Source organism: Crassostrea angulata, chromosome 1 (genome assembly GCF_025612915.1).
Source record: "Crassostrea angulata isolate pt1a10 chromosome 1, ASM2561291v2, whole genome shotgun sequence".
Taxonomy (NCBI): Eukaryota; Metazoa; Mollusca; class Bivalvia; order Ostreida; family Ostreidae; genus Magallana; species Magallana angulata.
In genome coordinates, this window is record NC_069111.1 from 34,232,078 (window position 1) to 34,257,312 (window position 25,235).

Consider the following 25,235-nt stretch of genomic DNA (forward strand, 5'->3'; position numbering starts at 1 on the left):
AATCTAATTTTACAAGAAACATGCACTCTGTAGCTCTGTTAAACAGTAGCGAAATCTGTTTAAAACTAACCAGCAATATCATTATAAAATTACTACAAATGATCTCGATTTCAAGATATTGCTAACATTTTAAAATCAAGCAATATCTTTTTAAACACTCTTTAAGGCAGATTGTTATATAATTGTAAATTTGAAATTTCGATTCTCTATTAAGTGCATTTTTCTCAATAACGAACACTATGATTCTTTACATGTATTTTCATATCAATTGATATATTTCTAACAATTTCTTACCGGCTTAGCGCTTTTCAGTACTTTCAGTACTTTGATTTTATATATTTTAAAACTGTTGACAACAGTTAGTGTGTCAAAAGTACTTGATAATTAATCCATTTGGCCTTATTCTAGTTGAACTGAAGCTCTATACCTTGTCTTGGCATCAAATATTTTTTTAAGCAATTGCGTGGCCTTAAAAGGTCTTCTTCTGAGATTTCCACCAGTTTGACGGTTTTCAGTGCGCCGCATTGACGTCAAAATTCAATGTAAAGTCGTTGTCAGATTTTTATTGTTTGGTAAATATATGTGTACCATATCCGTATTTCAACTCAAACATCAATGAAACTTTATTAAAAGTTAGTCGTAAAGAATAACAAAAAGAACATATTTAATTTGATTTCTTTTATCATTAACTGTAATTCTACGGACACTTATAAAGTAGATGTTTAAGTTAAATATCCGAGTTCATGGCTGCGCCCGGTACCCCGACCACCGAATTGTGTATCTACCGTTGTAAACAAAATATTAAATATTCTTTTAATATTAATTTGTTTTATTATTTGTTGGCGTTTCTTCAGTGTCTATGCCAATTTTCACCAAAATTCGCCAATTAGAAAAGAAAATATATGAGTTGTCTCAATAATTTCCGAACAACCCTCGTATATTTAATACTCTTCATCATAAACAAAGACAAAGACAGATATAACAGTTAGTATATTCGTCCCTGATAAAGATTTACTTTTTATTTTAAAAATTGACAGAAAATGTCAGTAGTTTACACTAGTTTACTTTACCGGAAATATATTTTGCCAAGCGAACCCGGTTTACATATATATTTTTTCCTCGAGTAATAAAAAAAACAACTTCCGGGTCAGATGTCAATGGTACACGTTACAGGTGTTGCACGTTTGCCCGGTGTCTTCTACTTTTGATTTTGCTCCGATTATAAAAATGGGGAAGCAAGGAAATTTTCGGGGCAAGAAGGCATCCAAGAAAGGTATTTTTTAAAAAAAAAAAGAAGATACCACGGATTGTTAACAATATTATAGAAAATGTTCAGTAACCAGCTGATAACATTAATGTCCCAATGTCAATATAATATTGAACAAGGCCAACAATTATAATACATATGTGGAGACATATACAGTACATAACGGGAAAGTTTAAAAAGATGCATGGTATGAAATTATATATTGACACACGATTACGAGTTTAATGGTCACACAAGAGTTGCATATGAACTTAAAAAAATATTTTATCTGAGAGTGCTTAAAGTAAGTCAGCTAGCTATAGCCAGTTTCTTTTTGCCTTAACTGAATTTTCATAGTGTAACACTGTTTAAGGCCGATCAGTAAGTAAGACATCATCCCAAGTCAACGGTTTCTGATCAGCTCTGCTGCTCACAAATTCGAGGGTCTGGTCAGCTGTGCTATTCGTTTACCTCTTGCTTTTTTACCTCAATTTTTTGAATAACCTCATATTTCTGGAGATTACTCCAAAATGGAAAAGGTAAATCAAGAGATATTATTCTTATCCAAAAGAGAAAATGCAAGTGTGGATTTTTAATATCCGGAGCACTTAGTTACCTATGCCCTTAATTGAAAGTCGGGTAATTCTTGCCCACACAGCAAAGTTACGGCCGACTTAATAACGTGCTAGCGACTTTGAAACAATCTACCTACTTAGAGCCAGTCTATAATTAAGTCTTTCTACATTTCATGAGTAAAAAATCCTTTGAAATCCTTATGTTTTCTACTCAATTTTTCTCACGTTTCATGTGAGAAATCCTTTTAAATTCTTATGTTTTTTCTACTCAATTTTTCTCGTGACATTTGGAAAGATTAATAAGAATTAAGACAAACAGAATTTTAGAGTGATCTCTAAGAGGTTTTGAGATATGACTGTGATGACGTATTAATTATTTGACTAATTGAGGAAAATGATTGAAAGTAAAATGTAATGAATAAAAGTGAAAGTAGATTTTAAAGTTAATGAGAAGGCAGTCTGTTGATTTTCCATGCCCACAGATTTGAAAATTTATTATGTAATGTATTGTAGATCTGAATTCAAAAGAATTGGCAAGACAGCTTTGTAAATTCATTTATCTTCTTGCTCATTGCTGTTCATCTTAAACTAAATGTTAAATTATTCTTTGCATTTTGCAATATGAGAACTGAAAAGAAAGATGTTTAAAGAAACTATTTATCTTGATATTAGTTTTAGCCAACATGTGTCAATTCAGTTGTAAAATCTATGCCTAAGGGGCTGCATGAATTTATGTAAGACTTCTTTCGGAAGTTATTTAAGGCCAAAAGTTTTGAAGTTTTTATAGAGCATTTTGAAATATTTACACAGAAAACTTACACAAAAATTTTAGGTCAATATGCTTTTTTGGTGCTATGGTACCGTAAAAAACCAAGTATTGATTGCATTCAAGATAGCTTGGGCAAAACAAAGATGCATATGAGTACACATTTCTTAATACAGTCGTTATCTCGAACTAGATGGTACTGTTTAAAAACTTCGAGATATCCAAGTATTAGAGATATAGAGGGTAAAACACAAGAAAAAAAAATAAGTGGTTGGGACTTACAAAAAACTTGCCATTGTATTCGAGATATCAGTGTTCGAGATATTAAAGTTCAAATGAATTTTGGTGTAATAAAAAGATGTCACAAGTTCTATAACAGAGAAAAATCAGATACAGTTGAATGAAATTTTCTTCAAGCTATATGCCACTTTTACCTTGAGGCAACAAAAATCAATTCTGTTGAACAAACAGACAACTGCATATTTTCTTCGGTTCATAAATTCATTGATGATTAAATATGTTAAAAATAAAAGTGGATTGTAAAGTGACACAAGGAACAATGTCACTGTTAATTCACAGGATAATTTAAGCAATGATTTTTACATCTTTACAGAAAATGGAAATAAGCAAGATTCCAAGGTCCCCAGCCAGACTTCTGGATCCAAGAAAAGACGTTGCTGTGGAGGGGGCTGTCTGTGCTTCATTGTCCTCCTGTCTGCCCTGCTGGGGGGTGTAGGAGTACTGTATTCCAACCAGGAATACTGCACTCAGCTAGGTGAGACTTTCCTGGTCATATCATATAATTATTGTTTTTACTGGTTTCTTGATCTATTGATTGGTTGTATACATACATTCTATATTGTAAGCATTTTATTGGGGTTTTTTTATGTTTCTATAAGTCAATTTTTTAATCGTAAGCAAGAAACATTTCCAGAGGTTCACTAGAAATTCATTAGTATAAGCATTTCTCACTGGAATCAGTCTATTAACATAATTAATGTCCAAATGTGTTTTAAAATGTTTGAATTAGACTCAATTTAATAAACAACCATTTTATCACTTGTCAAATGCGAATTAAATTTGTCATGAATAAAAGACATTTTACAGTAGCTAACTCTTTTGACAGATAAGGTATTACGACAGTATGCTGGAAATGAGATGGTGGATGAGGGTTACCATAAAGCGAAGGATGCTTGGCAGTTTGTAAAACCCTATGCCGAGATAGCGCAAGAAAAGGGGACAGAACTCTTCCACAAGGTCAAAGAAAGTAGTGAGATCGTGCTAGATAAAGGGACAGAACTCTTCTACAAAGCCAAAGAAGGTGAACAATCTGAATTTTTTATATGTCCCTATCACATGTAGTATGTGTATATGTATGTAGACCTGATGAAATTCACTCGGACAAAAAATGGTTCTTTGGTGATTTATTTAGTACATTTATATGAAGGTAGCACCATCACAGAAAAAATACACAACATGTAGCAGGTTATGTAAGTTTTTTCTGCAAAGATCACTACCTTCATAACCCACATGAATCATTGAAGAAAGCATTTTATTGTTTATATTTACATCTGTCTTTTAATAAATTAAAGAATTGATCAAAAGTGATAGTAACTAAATTATTGTAAATGTGCATCAGTACATTCAATAAAAGAAATAGCCAGATCTTCATATATGAAAATTTTAGTCAAATTATCATCATGATTTTTTTGTGCAGTCCAAGAATATTATTTGGCTGCTAAAGGTTTCAGTCAATTGATTAAACCACATTGTCAAACATGATAAAGATGTATGGTCCTAAATTGAATACTGCATGTATACAGGGAAATACTCACCCCAGTTTTAATTTTGCCCCTTTCGCCCTTGTTGTCAACGGGCGAATTTAAGACGGGGGATCAAATTTTAATGTCCCAAATATCTCTCTTAAAACACAACTATTTCTGGGCTAATTCAAGATGAGATGAAATGGTTTGCAAGTGAAGAAAGGAGAAAATAATTCATAACCCTGTATACAGTATACTCATCGTCTGGAACTTTCACAGTTAATAACAATAACTATTAATTGGTTTTGTTTTTTCATGATTTGCAGAAATTGAAAAATTACTGAACGATCCTAAAAGTACTAAGGATAAAACTGAACAAGAACAAAAATTATCTGAAGAAAAGAGAAAGGCAGAAGAGAAAAGGCTTGCAGAAGAAAAATTAAAAGCAGAAGAAAAGAGGAAAGCTGAGGAAAAGAGAAAGGCAGAAGAAAAAAGAATAGCAGAGGAAAAAAGAGTAGCAGAGGAAAAGAGAATAGCTGAGGAAAAAAGGATAGCTGAGGAAAAGAGAAAAGCTGAGGAAAAAAGGATAGCAGAGGAAAAGAGGAAAGCTGAGGGAAAGAGACTAGCTGAGGAAAAAAGGATAGCTGAGGAAAAGAGAATAGCTGAGGAAAAAAGGATAGCAGAAGAAAAGAGAATAGCTGAGGAAAAGAGAATAGCTGAGGAAAAGAGGAAAGCTGAAGAAAAGAGGAAAGCTGAAGAAAAGAAAAAAGAAGAAGAAAGAATAGCAGAAGAGAGAAGAAAAGAAGAAGAAAAGAGATTAGCAGAAGAAAAGAAAAAAACAGATGAAAAGAGGAAAGCTGAGGAGAAAAAACTGGCTGAGGAAAAAAGAAAAGAGGAAGAGAGAAAAGCTGAAGAAAAAAGGAAAGCAGAAGCAAAGAAAATAGAGGAAGAAAGAAAAGCTGAAGAGAAAAAGCTTGCTGAAGAAAAGAAGAAACAAGAAGAAAGAATATTGGCAGAGGAAAAACAGAGAGCAGAAGAAAAGAGGTTAGCAGAAGAGAAGAAAAAGCAAGAGGAAAAAAAGAAAGTAGACGAAAGCAAAGAAAGTGAAACAAAAAAGAAGGAAGCTGAAAAGACAGATGCAGAAATAAGACGATTAGAGGAAGAGTTTAAGAAACACGAAGAAGAGAGACAAATGGAGGAAAAAAAGTTGGCAGAGCAAAAGAAAAAAGAAGAAGAGCAAAGGTTGGTTGAACAGAAGAGGAAAGAAGAACAAAAGTTAGCTGAACAAAAGAAAAAAGAGGAAGAGCAAAAGATGGCAGAGCAAAAGAGGAAAGAAGAGCAAAGATTGGCTGAACAGAAGAGGAAAGAAGAAGACAAATTAGCTGAGCAAAAGAAGAAAAAAGAGGAAGAGAAAAAGATAGCAGAGGAAATGAGAAAGAGAGAGGAATTAAATAAAGCAAATGACGAGAGAGAAGGAAAATTTGTTTTGGAAGAGGATGAAGATGTCAACTTTGAAAAGGCAACTTATCCAAAGAAAGACATCACAAATGATGAGGATTACAATATCAGTGACTTACTTGATTTAGGAGATGACTTTATACAAGAGGTGAGTGCATTTATATTTCTAAGAAGGCAAGTTAGTACCCGGTACATGCACCCATATTGGCATGTTATTTGCCTTGACAGTAAACATAAGAGGTACAATGTAATGACTTTAGATATTTAATACTAGTGTATATTAAAAACAGGTATACCGAACTCCTTATCCTTACTTTCAAAAGTTTATCATTGGATTAAATTATTTTGCATTTATTTGTACAGAAAAACTTGGAGAGAGCTAATGACCATTTTGAGCAACTTTTGACCAAGTACCCAAACAGTCCCCGAGCCTTGTATGGAAAGGCTCTATCCTTGGACAAGCTAGCAGAGAAGCAGCGAAGCAATAAGATGCTGGAGGAGGCCATAGCTACGTTCCAGAAAGTAATGGATGCTAAGGATACCCCAGACGAACTGTTCAAACAAGCAGGTCTGAAGCTAGGAGAGAAACTAGAGTTCCGAGGTAACAATCATTCTAACAGTGCTGTAATTTCCTTATTTTATGCGAGCACTTAATTCAGAGGTTCAACCTTTTTGCATCAGATTGGGAGAATAAAAAATCATGAACCCCAAATTTTTATCAGAGTTTCATTATGTTTACATCTGTTTGAAAAATGAAAGGGAAATTTTAAAATTCATGATTCTCATGATTTTATGCAGATATTAATTCCTTGTGATTGATTAAGAATCTACGGTATCGCATAAGCAAAATATGTACTCTTCTGCCACCTCCCATTTTTAAAAGTAATGTCATTTGATTTGCATAAAAAGGTTTTGAAAAATACTCATACAAAGATAAATTTTTACGGACAAAAAAAAACAAGAAGTAGAAAATTTAAAATTTGCTTATCATCTGTTCATCAGTCTTATAAACTAAACTTGATGTGTAGTTTTCTTTTTATAAAGCTACACAGCAAAGTTTTATACATGTACTAATTCTTATAACCATAGTTGAAAAATTATGTTGGGACAAATCCAGATAGGACAGAATGACTGACACGCAAACAGCGATGAAGACGTTAGTCCTCTCAGGTTTCTTCAATAGGGGACTGACAAGCCAAGACCTGTGTAGAAGTAAATTGAGGAGAGGAGTAGGGGTGTAAATTCACATCATTGCAGAGATGATTTATTGGTCGTTTATATATATATATATATATATATGATTTTATTGGTCGTTTGTACTGTGAAATCATTAGATTTCGTGGTGGCTCATTTTTCGTGGAATTCGTGGGTACCTCTCATCCACGAAATAACATCCTTCACGAATTGATGAATTAGGGTAATAAAGTCATATTCCCTTTTGTAGATATATATGAATACACGAAATTACGTCCCCACGAACCTGTAAAATTTAAGTCATCCACGAAAATTGGCCCCCACGAAATTTAATGATTCCACAGTGTGTATATATATATATATATATATATATATATATATATATATATATATATATATATGATTTTATTGGTCGTTTATATATATATATATGTTGGTCATATATTTTGATGATTGTTTATGATATATCATGAACTATCATCATCAAAATGAAATAACATGTTCTGGTACTTTTATTTTTTTGTAATACTTGTAGGTTGGAACTCTAAGGCTGCTGCGACCTACCAAAACTTGGTGAACAAATTCCCATCAGATATAACTGTCAGGAAAAAGCTGGGAGTGTCATACCTGTTAATGGGCCAAAATGAAAAAGCCCGCAGAGTCTTCTCAGATGTAAGTCTATATATCTTGAAAAATACCTATGTTGAGTTTGTTTCTTTTACTCTGCGTGGTTCAATACTCCAGAAGCTAGTGATTGATGCCAATTAAATCTTAAGGAATTGGAGTATTTAAGGTCTTGAACATCACAAGATTTATCATCTATTATTGTAGATTCTAGATATCGACAAGGGAAACAATTTTGCCAGGGTCCATCTTGGATTTATTGTAAAAGTCACTGACAACAACCCTCAGGAAAGCATTCCCCTCTTGAGAGCTATAATGGAGAGCAACAGCAAAGAGATTCAGGAGGGCAAATTCTACTTCCACCTCGGGGATGCCTACCAGAGATTGAACCAGACAGAAAAGGTGAGGAAAAAGTTAGGAATGATTGCCTACTACCTATACATGTAAGGTTTTTATCTGACTGTCTGTGGATGTTCACCGATGGGCTTGAACAACCAGATATATATCTGATTCACCATGTTTCCAATTTTCCATTTACAGTAAAACACGCTTATAATGAAGTGCCACGGACAGTGATTTGGCTTTCTTATAAGTGTAATTTGTTATATCCGTCAAGTTTACGACATGTAATAAAGTCATCGGGAATGAAAATCACTTTGCTGTAAGCGCCAATCCCTATAACCATGTTTTACTGTACATTTATGCTATCTGCCGTCTGCAAAAATATAGGTGACTGTTTTACTGTAAACGTATGATGTTTGGCGGGTATTATATTTGGCGGAAAATAGTTTTTGAACAAATAAGGGTGGTTTTGAATTAATGTATTCTTGAATTTGACTATTCTTATGCATACAGGTACATGTATATGTATGGCATTTAGCGATGTACATGTACTTGATAGAGTGGAAGCCGCATTCCACCAAAAACGCTAAATACAATACATGGCCAAATGTAAATGGTTTACAGTATAGAAGGAGAGAAGTAAGGGTTAGGAAAATGTTAGGGAAAGAAGATTATAATTGCTAATATGGTTTGTTATTGATTGTCTATGGAAGTTCATCAACCAGACATATTACAATGTTGTTACAAAATCCCATTTTTTGTTTTGTAGAGTACATGTATGTAATAATTTATTATCTATAGATACAATTCATAAAACATGGATTTTTCTTCTAATTAATATAGCCATTACACCCAGTGATAGCTAGTTTTCACAAATCATTCCAATACATTCCAATATAAAATAACAAAATATAGATACACTGTGCATGTGTATACAAAATCTTAATCAGTGGAAGATAAAGACAAATTAGCATAGTGCATTCACAAGGAATATTGATGTATGGTGTATATCAAAGAATTAATTGAAGATATTAAATGCTATTTTTGTAGGCATATGAAGTGTATGAGAGAGGTGTAAAGAAAGGATTGTTTCTGTCCAAGTACCAGCGATCTCTGTATAACTGTGATGGGATTAAAGCACAACCTTGGTGGAAACCAGAGGAAACAGGCTACCAACAGTATTTAAAGGTACAGTGCTGCATTGACTGTCAAGTACTATTAGGCAAAAAATGTGTCCAATCTGTGTGACCATTATGAATATTTTACACATGCATTCCGATAATGTGTCAATTTTATTAATATTATGCAAGTTTCAATGTATCAAAAGAAGAGCTGATTCTGGATTTAATGAAAAATTCCTTTTTATTCTAAATATATTCTTAGATACTAACAGACAACTGGAAATTGATTAGAGATGAGGGAATGAAGCAGATTGACCCCAAGACAGGCAGCTTCCTCCCTGAGGAGGAAAACCTCCTGGACAAGGGCCAGTGGATGCAGTTCACCTTGTATGCTAGAGGTAAACTCTGACCCTATAACACTGTCACACATTCAAAGAGATTTTAATTGAATCAACTGGCAATCCTCATTCACAGTAAATCATATATTGATACCTTTTTCATCTTATTATTAACTGATATGATGCCTGAATGAATTATGAGCCAAAGTGCATTCTAAAATTTTGATATTATGATGTTTATTTAGAAGTTTAGAAAATTAGGAAATATATGCTGTTATTTTGCATTTATTATATTTGTACATATAGACTTCTGATTTCATCTTTGAAGGTAAAAAGAATGCTAAAAACTGTGCCAAAGTCCCCAAAGTGTGTGAGCTTTTGGACCAGATCACTCCAGCCAAATCCTGTGTCAGGGGTCAGGTGAGGAGAGCAGGAATATAAGCAATCATAGATAGATAATCTTGCTAAAGTATCACTTGTAGACATTCTCATTCATGCCTATCGAGTTTACGTGTAAAAATTATAGTGAGAGATGTCACTTTAATTTACATTCCATGAAAAGAAATTCAATTAATTGTAATCTATTGTATTATTTTTATTTAAGATATACGTGTATTACCTAAAGTCTAAGACCATGGTCATATACATGTAATTTATCATATTTAGAGGTATGTGAAGTGTTGGTGTCTGTTGTAGATCAAGTACTCTCTGATGAAGCCCGGGGTACATGTGTGGCCCCATTGTGGCCCCACTAACTGCAGAATCCGAGCACATCTCGGCCTAGTCATCCCTGAGGGACCCAAAATCAGAGTCGCTGATGAAACAAGGTAATCATTCTGTACTCCTCATTTGAAGATTTATTGTTCCCTGACAACAGTTTATCTATCATAAAGTCCAAATGAACAAGGTTTACTGCATGGTTAATCCATGTCAGTAGTGTATATTTACTGTATTTGGCAATATGTATTTTATTTAGCAATTTTAGTGGAAAGTTACTTCCACTAAATCAAGTACAAATTTATCAATCTTAGTGGAAAGTTACTTCCACTAAAACAAGTACAAATTTGCCAAATGTCATGCATACATTCAGATTTTTGCTAATTGAATATATCGTACTTGCTATATATAATATGTTTATAGTAACTTTAGCCAAGCATGCAATCCTACATTTATTTGTAATATGTAACCTGTGTAATTTTGATAACTATTTGAGCTCTGACAGCACGTCTGCCTAAATTTTGTTTGCAGAACATGGAAGGAGGGACAGTTCATTATTATTGACGATTCCTTCGAACACGAGGTCTGGCACACAGGAGCCTCTGATCGTCTGATCCTGATCGTGGATTTCTGGCACCCAGACATTGACGAGAAGACGCGGAGAACACTGGACCCTATATGATTCAGGGACATCAGTTAGAAGTTATTGATAATTCTGACAAAGTTTTGTTTTGGTGAACTTTTCCTTCTGTCTGTTTAGGTTTTAGTTGTTATATACACATTTTGTGTGAGAATGTAGATGCAATGGAGTGGTGATGGGATTTTGTGAGAAGCTGTGATGAAAGCGGTGCAATAGGTTAATAATTTATCAGCAAATTATTCAATGCATTCAAGTACATGTGATGTCTGTGAAGGAAAAATGTTGACGAATGCTACATGTAGTTGTGTGAATTCTGTAGATGTTTAATGCCAGAACGTATTATCATGATGATATCAAAGTTGTTTATATTTTGTGTTACAACCTAGTTTGTATATTAATTAGGTTTGTAACTGTAGAACTCTTATTTCATACAAGAAATGTTTTTTTTATTGTGAAGATTAATGAAGAGGCAAAAAAACAATATTTGCCTTATTTGTTACTTTTGATCTATGACCTGCAACTCACACTATCTTGCAGCAACTTGTGATATAAGGGGTCTACAGTAAAAAAAAAGTAGAATTTTTTATACAGAGTTTGAATCAAACATACCACCACTTCTGTGCATCAAAGATGTTGAAAGAACTTCCTTATTTGATGAATGATTTATAAACTTATGAATTCTGGTTTATATGTATGAAGATAAAAAGAATTGGTCAATGGAGCATGTGCCATCTAAATATTGTAAGTGTGTTTGTGTGTGTATGTAAGAAATGATTTTTTTTTTAATGATAAGTAACCTGTGTTTGTTGGAGCCCACCAGTTTAAAGTTTATACATTTCACCTAATTGTCTAAATAAATTTTCACAATGAATTCATAGAACAAACTACACACAAAAATAGATGATGGGTAAACCTTTTGTTTTTTAAAGACATCATTTATTGATTGTTCAATGCACCCATTGTTGTTTGTTTTCAAACCTGTAAAACGGTGCTTATTTGACACATTTCTGTTATGTTTTTCTTTATGTTTGAGAATTTTTTTTTACCAGATATATGAAAATTGGACAATAATTACTGTTACCATAGATCTGAGAGTTTGAAAGCAGTTGATTTCTCTTTTATATTTATGAGTTGAGCATTATGCATACATTGCTAGAAATAGTGCACTTTGCTCTAGCAGCCATATTGGTATGCAGCATGAACTATGCAAAGCTTTAATTTAATGATATAATATTTTGAGTTTATAACTCTAGAATTTTTTTTTGCTGTACATTTTTTATACACATTTGAGCATTTCCCTCTTGCCATGCATTGAAAGATCAAAACATTCCAAGGATTTTAAGATTACATTAAGTGCTTTAGAACAATACTGTGCCATGCAAAATCATGACAAGTACATGTACAACATGTATGGTGGTGCCTGCTGATTTTTATTATTGACATATTTGAATAATCATTTTATGTGCTCTGTTTTGTTCATGCATGTATGCAGTTATAATGGAAGATTTCTTGAGGTTCAGATTTCTTTGAGTACAGGGTTTGATGGGTTGGGATAATTATCGGTACTTATATATAGATTCCAAATTTAATATGAGGAGTTAATGTCTGTGTAAATTGCAAGAAGTACATCACACAGATTTTCAAATCTCACCTTCATTTCTCTGTCAAATGTGAACTAAATGAAACTTTGAAATAAATCTCCTTTGTGTAATTTTAATCATGCAAATTGATGCAAAGCGACAGAATCTCTGAATTAAGTAACCGGTACTCATGTAAAAAAAGGAATCTTTGGTTTCACCACAGGGTTAAACAGATTACTTGTTTTTTTCCCCCACAGAACTACATAATTTCATTTGTATGTGGTGGAGGAGTGGCAATTTTATTTACATTTGTGGCATGTCAGTTTCTGTGGAATCATCATTGTTTGTGGGGGGGGGGGGGGGGGGGGGGGGGTGGGGGGGGGGGGTCCGTCTCAATGGATTTTGTAAGTACATAGAGGGAATGTACAGTGTACCCTTCCTTGATAATACATTCTATTAACTAACATTATATATTTGAGTTACCTTTCCTTTCAGGAGCAGTGCCTTAGTACACATGTACCTAGTGACCTCATTTATTTGACAAAAATATGGATCTTCACATATTTAAAACATGCTTCCTTTCACAGTAAAAAGATTTTTTTGTTGTTGTTTTGTTGTTTCAAGGTTGTTGATATATTTGTTCTAATGTTGTTAGATTTGATGATGCTTATGATAAAAGAAGTTTTTCTGTCTCATGGCATTGAAGAGTTCTAGTCAGAGGAACAGGGCCTGTTTGTTTAAGAATTCTAAATTCATATATTGAGTGGTATGTCTAATAGTTTTAAGTCTAAATTCTAATAGTCAAAAAGTCTAAAGGTTCAATTTCCAGTGCCAAAATTTTTCAAAAACACATTTAAATACATGTACATCTTATGATTGCATTCTTTGCATATACATTTTATACACCTTTCAGTTGATTGTCACATTTAAAATTTCTGCAGATAATGACCTAGCAAAATATTCATTTGTACTATAGCTTAATTCAAGTCAAAATGGAAGAAGAATCAAGAAAACCCTTCATTGCTGTGTACACTTTTATGAACAATTGTCAGTTTTTTTGTTTATGTGAATGAACTCTTTAATATTCATTGATTTCATATAGAGTTTCTCCTATACATGTATTACATACAACTGTGTTTGTATAAATGTATTCATCTACTGGTACACAGAAATGGCACATAACCTAAAATATGTCATTTTGAAATGTGTCCTAAGCAAGTTTCCTTGTTTTTACAAATGGAAAGGGTTTAAAATGGGTTTTTGATAAAAGCTAGGTATTTATTTGTTGATTTATCTAATTATTATATAAAGAAATTAATGCAAACACTATCATGTATTTTATGAGATATTCATTTCATCAGCTGTTTTCATTATTTGCATAGATGCACAATGCTTAGACACATGAAGATTCCAAGTTCATAGAAACATGTTGTAAAAAGAATGATTGTATTATATTTACATTTAAGTGTTTGCTAAAATATTCTATAGTTTTCTAAAGGTTGTTCTTTTTATAGCAAAAATTTATATTAACAATTTTAAGAAAAATAACATATATATACAATTTGATATTATATTTATTTAAAGTTAAAATTAATATGCAGATAAACTGTCTTGCAGATTTTACAAAAAAAAGTTAAATGGCTTGAATTATTGATCCACAATTTAAAAAAAATATTAATTATTGAGAAACATGTGATGCAATAGTACAACGAAAGAAATATTTTATGCTCTAACTATTTTGACCCAGATATAACCTCAAATATGAAAGTAGCTCTATTTTTACAATGTATACTGAACCAGGGTCCATATTTCTTAGAACACTACTTTTATAGATCGATTGTAAAATTCAAATTAGGTCACACCATTCATATACAGATGCTTATTAGTTTGGTTTTTTTGTTTCACAAGGAGCAATGTGCATGATTGACTATTATGTGTAACACTCTCTGTTATCGCAATAAACAAAGTATATCTAAATGTGGGTTTATCTTTCTTTGAACAATTCAGGAATACACATGTTCTGAGCTTATATACTCTCCCCTTCGCCATATCTGGCTAATACTTCACATTAACAGAACTTTTGGATAAAGGATGTGAAGTGAATTTGACCCAAAATTCAATGTCAAATGTAAAGGTCATAACAGAACTTTTGGATAAAGGATGTGAAGTGATCTTGACCCAGATTTCAAGGTCAAATGTAAAGGTCACTTCAGATCTCTTTAATATCCAGTTTTAGTACATAAATTATGTCCATGTGTCTTTTTCTTGCTCAGATTAAATCAAAGGAACCCCTGTAGGTAAGGGGCGTGCAATGGAAAATTTCTTAGTCATAGGTTAAGGTCAAAGCAAAAATTATCCAAATGCTTTTCATCATATTGTCCATTGTTTAAGCGGGATCCTTTAAAAAGGTCATCATCTAAACGATATCTAGTTGATTCTTGATTTTATGTTCTTCTTTGCAGCAAAAAGCCCCCTTTTTACAAAGCAAACACCTAAAAACAAAATGATAAGCAGAGGTGGGGGGGGGGGGGGGGCAAAACATATTTTAAGTATATGAGAAATGAGACATACCAAGACTGAGGAAAAAACCGTAATCAAAATTAAAATCCATGATGAAAGGTCAATGCTTCTCAATAAGTTTAATACCGACATTTTCCACGCAAGGGGTATTGGACTATTCATCTGTTAACAACAATTGATCCCTCCATTCTTAGACCTGACACAGTCAGGGGGCAAGTTTTGTTGAGCTGCACAAACATTTCATTCATGATAATTCTTTATTATTCATATAGAAAACAAGTTGCTTTGAAAAAAGATAACGGCGGGTCATACGGAATGAATTCATTTTTGTTATCTCGCGCAAATTCAATGAATTATTTTTCTCTGCTATTATAATATATTCAGAAATCTGGACCGATTTTTTTAAAGTAGAGAATAGAATGCGATGGGTAAAACAAATTGCATTATTTTCAGCGGCGAATCCAAAAAGGTATGATCTCTACAATTTTCATTGTTCTTTCTTTCTATAACTTTTACGAATAACAGGGAAAATACAAAAAGTAAATTGCTTGCATACTATTTACATACAATGTATATTGTAGAAAATCCAACAAAACGGAGAACGTTTTGAAAAATGATCAGCCCCTCTCTCTCTCTCTCTCTCTCTCTCTCTCTCTCTCTCTCTCTCTCTCTCTCTCTCTCTCTCTCTCTCTCATTAGTCCCCTTTTTCAACAGACAAATTAAATTTAAACAATTAACTGTGTGACATTTTGAATTGAATTGACTTGAATGTAATCGGGTGTACAAGTGACATAGTTACATAGTTTTTTAAAGTACAATTAAGGCACCTGTACCGTTCTATTTTTATTTGATATCAAGTACTGATTATAAATCTCAAAATCAAAGCTTAGCAAACTAAATTCCATATTTTTGTCATTAATAGTTATATTAATGCAGCCATGTACCAGTTTTTAATTAATTAAAGCTGTATTATCATATCTTTCTGATGATCTCCTCGATACCATCAGAATGATTCTATCAGGTGTAATCGTTATTTTATCATTAGTGTATCGCATTATCTTTGTAATCGTTGTAAAATACACACTAAGGCGGCACATTAACGCGCTTTTAAAGAATAGAGGAATTTTTTTGGTTGCTTATCAGTTTGGGCTTAATAGACAAGATAGGCGACTCAACATTTTCAATGTGAAAGAAAGTTGATCGAGCTCTCTGGATGTTACAAGGCGGGGAAGATGAAGCAATCATTTTAATAACTTACTATAATTTTATATGTGAATTTTGGAATTTGGGAATTTTTCTACCCTAATAAGGAAAATGGCTGATGTCAAATTACCAGATATAGCACGCCCTGAGACTCGTGAAGGTAACAATCGAAAACTGACTTCTAATGACAAATCAATAGTAATATTTATACAAACTTCTGAAGTGGGGTGTGGTATTTGCTGCATTTGAAACTTTATAAAGTTATATTCATTCTTTATATTAATTTATATTTGCTGCAATTGAAATTACGTTTAGCACGTTGTAAACAATTTTGCAGCTTAAAAACGATATACGGAGTACGTTTGTCTCAAACACAGTGTTATTTGCATCTTTTTCATTTATGTGCTATGGATCTGTTTTTGGTTTGTATATTTGTATTTGTATTTTTATATTTTATTCTTCACATTTTTTTTTTTTGGGGGGGGGGGGGGGGGTTATCGCAGATTCATAGTGTCAGAAGCCGCGCTTTTTTCTCCCACTTAATTTTAATTTGTATGTCAATTTTACTCGTAAAGACTAGTCGATTAATCGGAGGTTTTAGTCGAGCGATAGTCGAGCACTCGTTGATTTATTTTAAACTGATCATGAGTGTCCTTTTCAAATAATATGTCCTTTTCAAATAATATAACGCTACTGTAACATACCCCGTATGTTGCCTCAAAAAGATAGTTACAAAAACAAAAATGTATTATTTTTATTAAAAATTAATTGAAAAGTACGTATTCTAAATTTTCGTTCGCAAAAATTAATGTTCTTGTGACAAATAAATAGTAATATTAATACGAACTTTTGAAAGGGGGATGTGGTATTTGCTGCGTTTTAAACTTCATAAAATTGATGTATATTCTTTCTTTATAATTTATATTTGCTGCAATTGAAATTACGTTTTGCACGTTGTAAACAATTTTTCAGGTTAAAAACGATATTGGGCGTGCGTTTGTCTCAAACACAGTGTTACATGTAATTTACATTTTTTTAAAAATTTATCTGCTATGATGCTAACTGTTCTTGGTTTGCTTGTTTGTATTTTTCCATTGTGTTTTTCAAATTTTATTTTTTTTTTGGGGGGGGGGGGGGGGGTTATCGCTGATAACTATTGTCTGAAGTCGCGCTTTTTTCTCCCACTTATTTTTAATTGGGATGTCAATTTTACTAGTAGGAATGGAAACTGATAATATAGCCTTGTATGATAAGTCTTTAGTTCGTGTAAGTGGTCTTCTAATCTTGAGATGCTTTATCCTTTACAAATACCCCTTACACCAAAAGATTTATGCCCCTTTATTCTTCATTTCGTTTCAAGTTTACATGATAGTTTGTTTGCATTTAAAAAGGAAATCCATTTCTACATGATAATGTACATTTATGTGTTGTCTTATCAATATACGATTTAAAATTTTGGAGCCATTAAGAGATACATTTCTTGCCATTAAGCATCCTTGTATGTTAATGCTCTTTAAAAACCAAAAATGCGCCGACTTTGACCCAGTTTTCGACATTTGTTCATTAATACGGCAAAAGAAAGGTAAGAGGCACATGTATATGCATGAATTTGAGATTTTTTATTAGATTGATGAAAATAGCACGTAAATTTGCATATAGATTAAGTAATCTTAGTGAAATAACAACACTAGCTGGGTCGTTATATTGTAAAACTAATATAATGATAAACGACGATTTACTTGTATTTTGATTTATAATTATTAGACATCAATACTTAAAAGTAACTGAAACCTTACCAGTCCACACTCAAATAAATGTTGGTCTGAATTTGATTTTAATGTACATACATGTATATAAAGTTTTTTGAAAACTCAACATTTAAAAGCATTTTAAGGCAGGCTTGCACATACAATGTATATGTAGGCTATAAGTACCGGTATGTTCATACATGTATATCTCCGATTTTTCAGTGAGATTCACAAAATCAGTATCAGTCTCTTAGCTATCTCATATTCTCGAGTATTTCTAATATATTGACCTTCCATTCTATGAGTGAAAAATAGAATGACTTAGACCGCATATATCTAGAAACATATAGGCGAAGTTTAGTTAATTTTAAAAGCGGGATTTAAAGGTTAGTGTTGCCGCAGCTTAATTATGAAAGTCCCTCACAAACCCTATCAAAAAGATCAATACTAAGATGTATTAGAGAGAAAGTTTAAAGCTTATATACCTTTCAGATTATCTCAACATGTTAATGTACATTGTTTTCTTCTCTAAATATGTTAATCGGTTTGTATTCTTACGTGAATAAAAAAGGCTCGTTGTAGGAGAATCGACCGTTTTCTAGACGTTATACAACAGTAACAAAATTATTTAATCAACATAAATATTCTTATGCAAGAAATGAATGTTAACTGGTCTTGTGAGAAAACATAAAAAAAGCTGTGAAGTTTTTAATCAGCGCCAAATACCAATAAGAAGTATTCGATTCCTACCTGGGATTCCCATTTGGCCTCTTTTACCTGGTGATACTTGCACCTTGACCCTTTCCGCTGTGACCAAATCAGTGTAGTTTCTATGGAACATCCAGTTATATGAACTGTGTAATTGTTTTCTATACTTGCTATACAATTCAAATAATCTTGGACTATTTCATCTCCTGTTAAGGTTCCGGTCAGGGCAAAAAACCAGAAGAGGTTCAACAGCTTCCGGAAATCAAAAGCCCGGAGCCGAAACAAGATCCAGGACCAAAAGACACCGAGGAAACCAAACTCCCTCAGGTCAATGACCAGAAAAGGGACGGACCAGAGGCAGCTGCACCGGGAAAAAGCCACAAACAGCAGGGGATAGAGAAACACAGTGTTGCGTCAAAGGACAGTTTAATTAAGGATAGCAAAGAAAGAAAAACAACTGAAGGTTCGCAAAAAGCGGATGGTGGCGACCACTTGAAACACACAAGGAAGACTTCGAACAGAGTCGCACATTACAGAAATCTCCAAACCCGTGAGTTAGCTCGTCTACCCGCCATCCAAGAAAAAGTTGACGAGGTCAACATCAAGAGATTCCAATCGTAAGTAGTTCAGAGAGAGAGAGAGAGAGAGAGAGAGAGAGAGAGAGAGAGAGAGAGAGAGAAAGATATGCAATGTTTATCTTCAGATTGAGTAATCGATCTATATACTAGTATATATAGAATTGTTTGAATTTTCATTGCAGTTTATATAGGAAAGAACTTGCATTTAAGAAACTTTTCCACGTCAAAGAAATACACGTTTTTGACCGCACCATGCTACCGAGGATTAATCCGTAAGTGAATGCATTCTGGAAATCACTATTTTTTTCAAATTTTTAATTTTTGTTTTCCAATTGGCATAGAATGAATATCGCAGAAAACACCCGTACTCGGACGCAAAACTATAAAGGGTGACGAATAAAAAAAATAATATCAAGTACAGTTAAAGGTGATCAAGTGATCGAACGCTTTTGTAAAATAAGTGTAATGATACTGAATGGAAATTAATTTTCTACAGTCAGTTAGTAAATGCTAGTGGTTAGTGTCCTTTAAGATCGGTCCTTTTGTTTTAGAACCAAATCCAATCTCATATCCAGACTTGACCCGTACAAGGTTGAACAGGGGGAGAAAGAAATGAAAAGAATCACCAAATCCATTGTGAGTTTACTATGTTCTTTGATCAATGTGTCACAGATGCACAAATCAAACTTAATAACATAACTGGCTGAATATCTACACTGGTCTTGAACCAATTCTCACAAAGTTCCTTCTCTGGGAACCATGCATTTTGTCAATTCTTTGCGGGAACTGGTGAGAATTAGTCCTAGTCTACTACATTTATATAATTGTTAAATGACTAATACTATAGTTTCAAAATATGAAGAAAAAAATGTACTATAAAAATATAAATTTTCTGTACTCATGTTAACATTTACAGTACCTACTACATTTACATGTTCATATTTACTGTACTGTTGTACTTATTTAATGCACATCACATGCATATTTACTGTACTGAATATACATATTTGCATTACTACATGTACAAACTCACTGAACTACATGCACACAACTACATATACATTTCACCAATGAATTTTAAGTGTAAAGTTCCTATCGCGAATTTTCCGTGAAGTTGCGGTTAGCCCGGTAGCATGCCAATCGGCTTTCTACTAAAAATACTACCCAACTTTCACGAACGTATCTTGTATTTGATTTGTATTCTAGACTGTAAATTGTAATATAAAAGTTCTTAAAATCCATATGGTGAATTCAGGGGAAAGCTCAATTCGTTACACTCGCTCAAGTTTACGCTGAATAAAAATACTCCAAAACGAAACAAAAGTTCAACAAGTTGTATTTAAGTTGGTAAATAAACGGTACATGGGATTCCAATGAAAACCGATTCTCGGAGTTCCGAGAGAACCACTTAATAACGTGCGGAGAGTCCAGCACGGACAGTCCGATATAATTCTATGCACAAAATCGACACTAACGTGCGGAAATCCAGCACAGCTAGTCCGATATCACACACACTCCACTAACGTGCGGGGTTCCAGCACAGTTAGCCCAACATAACACTCTATGCTAACGTGCGGGGTTCCAGCACAGTTAGCTCAACCGTTCTCTTCCGGATCTTAAACCATTCTCCCTTACAATTATTCTTTTTTACAGGCATTGCTTTTTTTTCGATGACAAAGAGATGGTAATGACATGCCAGAAAAATAAACATTCACACATCTAGCTGTTACGATAATTTCACACTTCTATTGTCCAACAATTATTTAATTTGCCTGGAGATTAAGTAAAGAAGATATCAAAGACTAGTGTCAAGAGGATTAACATTTTTGTCAAATGAAAGCATCTCCGTCTGTTTGGTTATTTCCTCCTTTTTTTTGTTACAAACTAAATTGCGTAATTAATTTGAGAGAAAAAAAAAATTAAACTTAAGTTCTCATAGCAGCTTGTAAATTTTAAATTGATAACCTGTTACATTAAAAGTTTAAAATCGAAGATTTCTAAACTTATCTATAACAATCTCTCTCACAGCCTTAATGAACTCTGTCCCAGAGTTCTACTTTGAAACAAAATTAAAGCTTTAAAAAAACAATGCAAACATACATATTTGACAAAAATTCACAATATATGTTGATTCAAAGTCATTTAGCGTCTAATAAATTGCTCTGTAAGGCAGCACAGTTCGATTGTTTTTGTAACAGGTTCTGTAATAAAAGTAACTGTCCATTCAGGTCTTTAATATTTCTCTCATAAGATTTTGTAAGTTCTCTCAGTTTTGAATTTTCTTTAATTATTTCGTCCACGGTGTTTGCACGGGTTTCCACTACATCACCTGGACACGGAGTGGTGGTGGTCAATTCCGAATCCGCATGGGAAGCTTGCGTTGGATTTCCTTCCGAATGCGTCGTTATGATGGTAACGTTAGTAGCGGGCGGAGACACAGAGTTCGTAGATCCCTGGAATTTCTTATCCAAAAACTGCTGCATTCGATTCCTGTCCCGTATTTTCTGTTTTTCGGACTTCTTGCGGATGGACGGTCGCACTTGTTGCTTCATCATGACGTTAGAGGTTCTATCACTCGCTTTGTTGAGAAGACGGGGAACAATTCGATTCTCACACCAATTTTCACCAATGAATTTTAAGTGTAAAGTTCCTATCGCGAATTTTCCGTGAAGTTGCGGTTAGCCCGGTAGCATGCCAATCGGCTTTCTACTAAAAATACTACCCAACTTTCACGAACGTATCTTGTATTTGATTTGTATTCTAGACTGTAAATTGTAATATAAAAGTTCTTAAAATCCATATGGTGAATTCAGGGGAAAGCTCAATTCGTTACACTCGCTCAAGTTTACGCTGAATAAAAATACTCCAAAACGAAACAAAAGTTCAACAAGTTGTATTTAAGTTGGTAAATAAACGGTACATGGGATTCCAATGAAAACCGATTCTCGGAGTTCCGAGAGAACCACTTAATAACGTGCGGAGAGTCCAGCACGGACAGTCCGATATAATTCTATGCACAAAATCGACACTAACGTGCGGAAATCCAGCACAGCTAGTCCGATATCACACACACTCCACTAACGTGCGGGGTTCCAGCACAGTTAGCCCAACATAACACTCTATGCTAACGTGCGGGGTTCCAGCACAGTTAGCTCAACCGTTCTCTTCCGGATCTTAAACCATTCTCCCTTACAATTATTCTTTTTTACAGGCATTGCTTTTTTTTCGATGACAAAGAGATGGTAATGACATGCCAGAAAAATAAACATTCACACATCTAGCTGTTACGATAATTTCACACTTCTATTGTCCAACAATTATTTAATTTGCCTGGAGATTAAGTAAAGAAGATATCAAAGACTAGTGTCAAGAGGATTAACATTTTTGTCAAATGAAAGCATCTCCGTCTGTTTGGTTATTTCCTCCTTTTTTTTGTTACAAACTAAATTGCGTAATTAATTTGAGAGAAAAAAAAAATTAAACTTAAGTTCTCATAGCAGCTTGTAAATTTTAAATTGATAACCTGTTACATTAAAAGTTTAAAATCGAAGATTTCTAAACTTATCTATAACAATCTAGATTGTTATAGATAAGTTTAGAAATCTTCGATTTTAAACTTTTAATGTAACATACACATTAATTACTGTACACTTAGTCTAAAATGTCTAGCGTTTTCATGATTTTGATATTTTACATGAGCTTGTAAAGTATCAAAACCGTTTAAAAAGCCAGGAAAACGTCAAACATTTCGGCCTACTGTACACTACATGTACGTACATATATACTTTACTGCATGTACATATTCACTCCTCCACGCGTACATACTTTGTATGCAAAATGTACATACATACTGTACTTCACGTACATTTTCACTTTGAACAGCCGTCCAACCCGGACTCGGACCATGGTTACTTGTATCGGAAAACAGCCGTCGACATGTTGGATCCCTGGGATTTCCTGGAACTGGACAGCGTAGAGTCTTCCAGAAGAACAGTTCCCCGTTACAGGGGATCCCAAAAGTAAGTATATGGTTAGTATATGTGTTGTAGATGAACGCTCAAGATCGTGAGTACTCGTGTAGACCCCCACAGAAAACAGCTGTAAAACATTTTTCAAAATCTGCATGGCCGCCGACATTTACGAAAGTATTGGTTGCAATTGCTAAATCATAACATGATCATAATTACGAATTTGTCCACCATTTGTTTACCATTAATATTATCGAAAGACCTTATATATGTACATGTAGTTTGTCAATCACCGGGCGAATGGCATGAACAATACACAGCTATTCAAATTGCAGTAAACAAACAAAAATATTTTACAACGATTCGTACGCGCGCGTTGTTTAAGGTGTGTTGATCAAAAACTGGTAAAGTCCATAATTAATACGCATGTACATGTAAGACCCGATTTCTTCAATTCAGTGGACATCAAGTACACCGTACCAGAATTACACTGGAGAAAACATTTACAAGAATAATAAAATAAAATAATAATGCTCTATGTTTTAAATAATCCATAATTTTTACACGTGCCAAGGCTGTACATGTTAAAACTTTGCAAAATTTTGAAATTAGCACTTGCCTTTCAGACGGCGGAGAGATTACCCCAACAGACCGCCGCCAGAGGGCAGCACCTACTTCCCCAAATTTCCAAATGTCAATTATCCTTATGGTGGATCAGAGAGTCCCACGCGCATATTTGAACTTGATGACGTACCCAAAGTCAGGTAAGGGGCGTTGGAAAAATTATCATACTTACAAATAGTTTCTATTAAAAATTAAAAACTAATAATTTGTAATGTAAGAAAACTCGTGAATAAATGCATCCGACTATTGCTTAATTGCACCCCCAATGTTAAACATCCCAAACGAAACAAAAACAAATTAAAAGATATGTTTTTGCATGCTTATAAAAATCATTGTTGGCCGATTTTTGTCAAGTCAATCAAGAAAGAATACTAGTATTACAAAGCACTAATCTATTCACAGGAAACAACTGAAGAAGAAATGGAGCAAACGTTCACCCGAACGAGTGAAGAAAGACTACACGAAAACTAAGAATGATTTCTACAGGATGGAGCTGGACAAACTTAACGAAATGCGGCCCACGTACAACCGACCCAGCATGGTCAATACGTACAATGCCTACCTGAAGAACACCCCAGGCTCCAAACAAGCGCTGGACGACTGCATCAGTGGAATCCAAGCCAGTCTGCTGAAGGACCAAGCCAACGTCAGCCTCCTGCCGAAACAACCGCGGCCGTCACTGAAGAAATCCCACTCCACGCTGACCAGCCGGGCAAGTACGCGTCAAAAGGTCATCAAGGTCGTGGAAACCCCCAAAGTGGAGGTTCCTCGGTCCTCGCTCCAGTCTCGGCAGACAATTGAATCGGCCGGGTAGACGGCCACCCCCATCCGCGCCACCCCGGGTTCCCTGTCTGCGAGGTCACTTTCAAAAGATGTTTTCCTCTCATGTCATTTGTATCTAAAGAAAACTACCTAACGAAATGTTCAGATGGTTCAATATGCCAGGTTGCACTTGTATTCGTTTTAACGTTTTGGTAAACGTTCCATGACATTAGGTGGTATTCCAGAGACAATGTTTAAATCTTATATACTGCCTTACTGAAATAGAATCGGACCCCCTCTCCTAATTTAAGTAGCTGTTTGATAACGAAAAATTACGTGTTGTAACTTTGAATATTTGTTATATAACTTGGAATATTTGTTATATTTTCAGCTCTTCAGATTTGCACATGGAAGCACAGTTTCACATTTTTGCAGTTTAATGGCGTAAAATGTATACTGGTAGCATCCATTTTGATTTAATTTATTTCTTATGTACTTTCATGTTTTGTTTAATAGTTACCATTTGTTAACAACTGATGCAAAACTCATCGTGTCGAATAATTCATTACTGTCCGTTATGTAATGTTAGTAACATAATGCCCCTATTTCTTCCTTATACGGTACGATGCATAATGTTTTAATAAAATGATCATTTTAACAAGTATTATAGACTGAAGCTTTTGTATTTTTTGCATACGCAGAATACATTAAAATGACGCAATTAACACAATGACGTAAACGCCCAAAGTGAGGACAATGA

General features: G+C 33.9%; 3 protein-coding genes across 3 annotated transcripts in view; all 3 read left to right on the plus strand.

Moving 5' to 3' along the window:
- The window catches only part of LOC128184120 (lysoplasmalogenase-like protein TMEM86A), a 129,875-nt gene that overhangs the window by 13,516 nt on the left and 91,124 nt on the right, over positions 1 to 25,235 (plus strand). The gene's annotated exons all lie outside the window — the stretch shown is intronic.
- LOC128184078 (aspartyl/asparaginyl beta-hydroxylase-like) lies at positions 1,146 to 12,726 on the plus strand. The gene is made up of 12 exons (XM_052853404.1): positions 1,146 to 1,273; positions 3,201 to 3,362; positions 3,714 to 3,908; positions 4,677 to 5,956; positions 6,172 to 6,409; positions 7,538 to 7,674; positions 7,834 to 8,028; positions 9,019 to 9,156; positions 9,352 to 9,487; positions 9,756 to 9,847; positions 10,124 to 10,254; positions 10,676 to 12,726. The coding sequence occupies exons 1-12, from the start codon at positions 1,228 to 1,230 to the stop codon at positions 10,824 to 10,826; spliced, it is 2,901 nt and encodes a 966-aa protein (XP_052709364.1). The 5' UTR covers positions 1,146 to 1,227; the 3' UTR covers positions 10,827 to 12,726.
- On the plus strand, positions 16,045 to 25,139 carry LOC128184086 (uncharacterized). The gene is made up of 7 exons (XM_052853414.1): positions 16,045 to 16,247; positions 18,758 to 19,160; positions 19,304 to 19,393; positions 19,673 to 19,757; positions 23,004 to 23,140; positions 23,716 to 23,853; positions 24,116 to 25,139. The coding sequence occupies exons 1-7, from the start codon at positions 16,199 to 16,201 to the stop codon at positions 24,525 to 24,527; spliced, it is 1,314 nt and encodes a 437-aa protein (XP_052709374.1). The 5' UTR covers positions 16,045 to 16,198; the 3' UTR covers positions 24,528 to 25,139.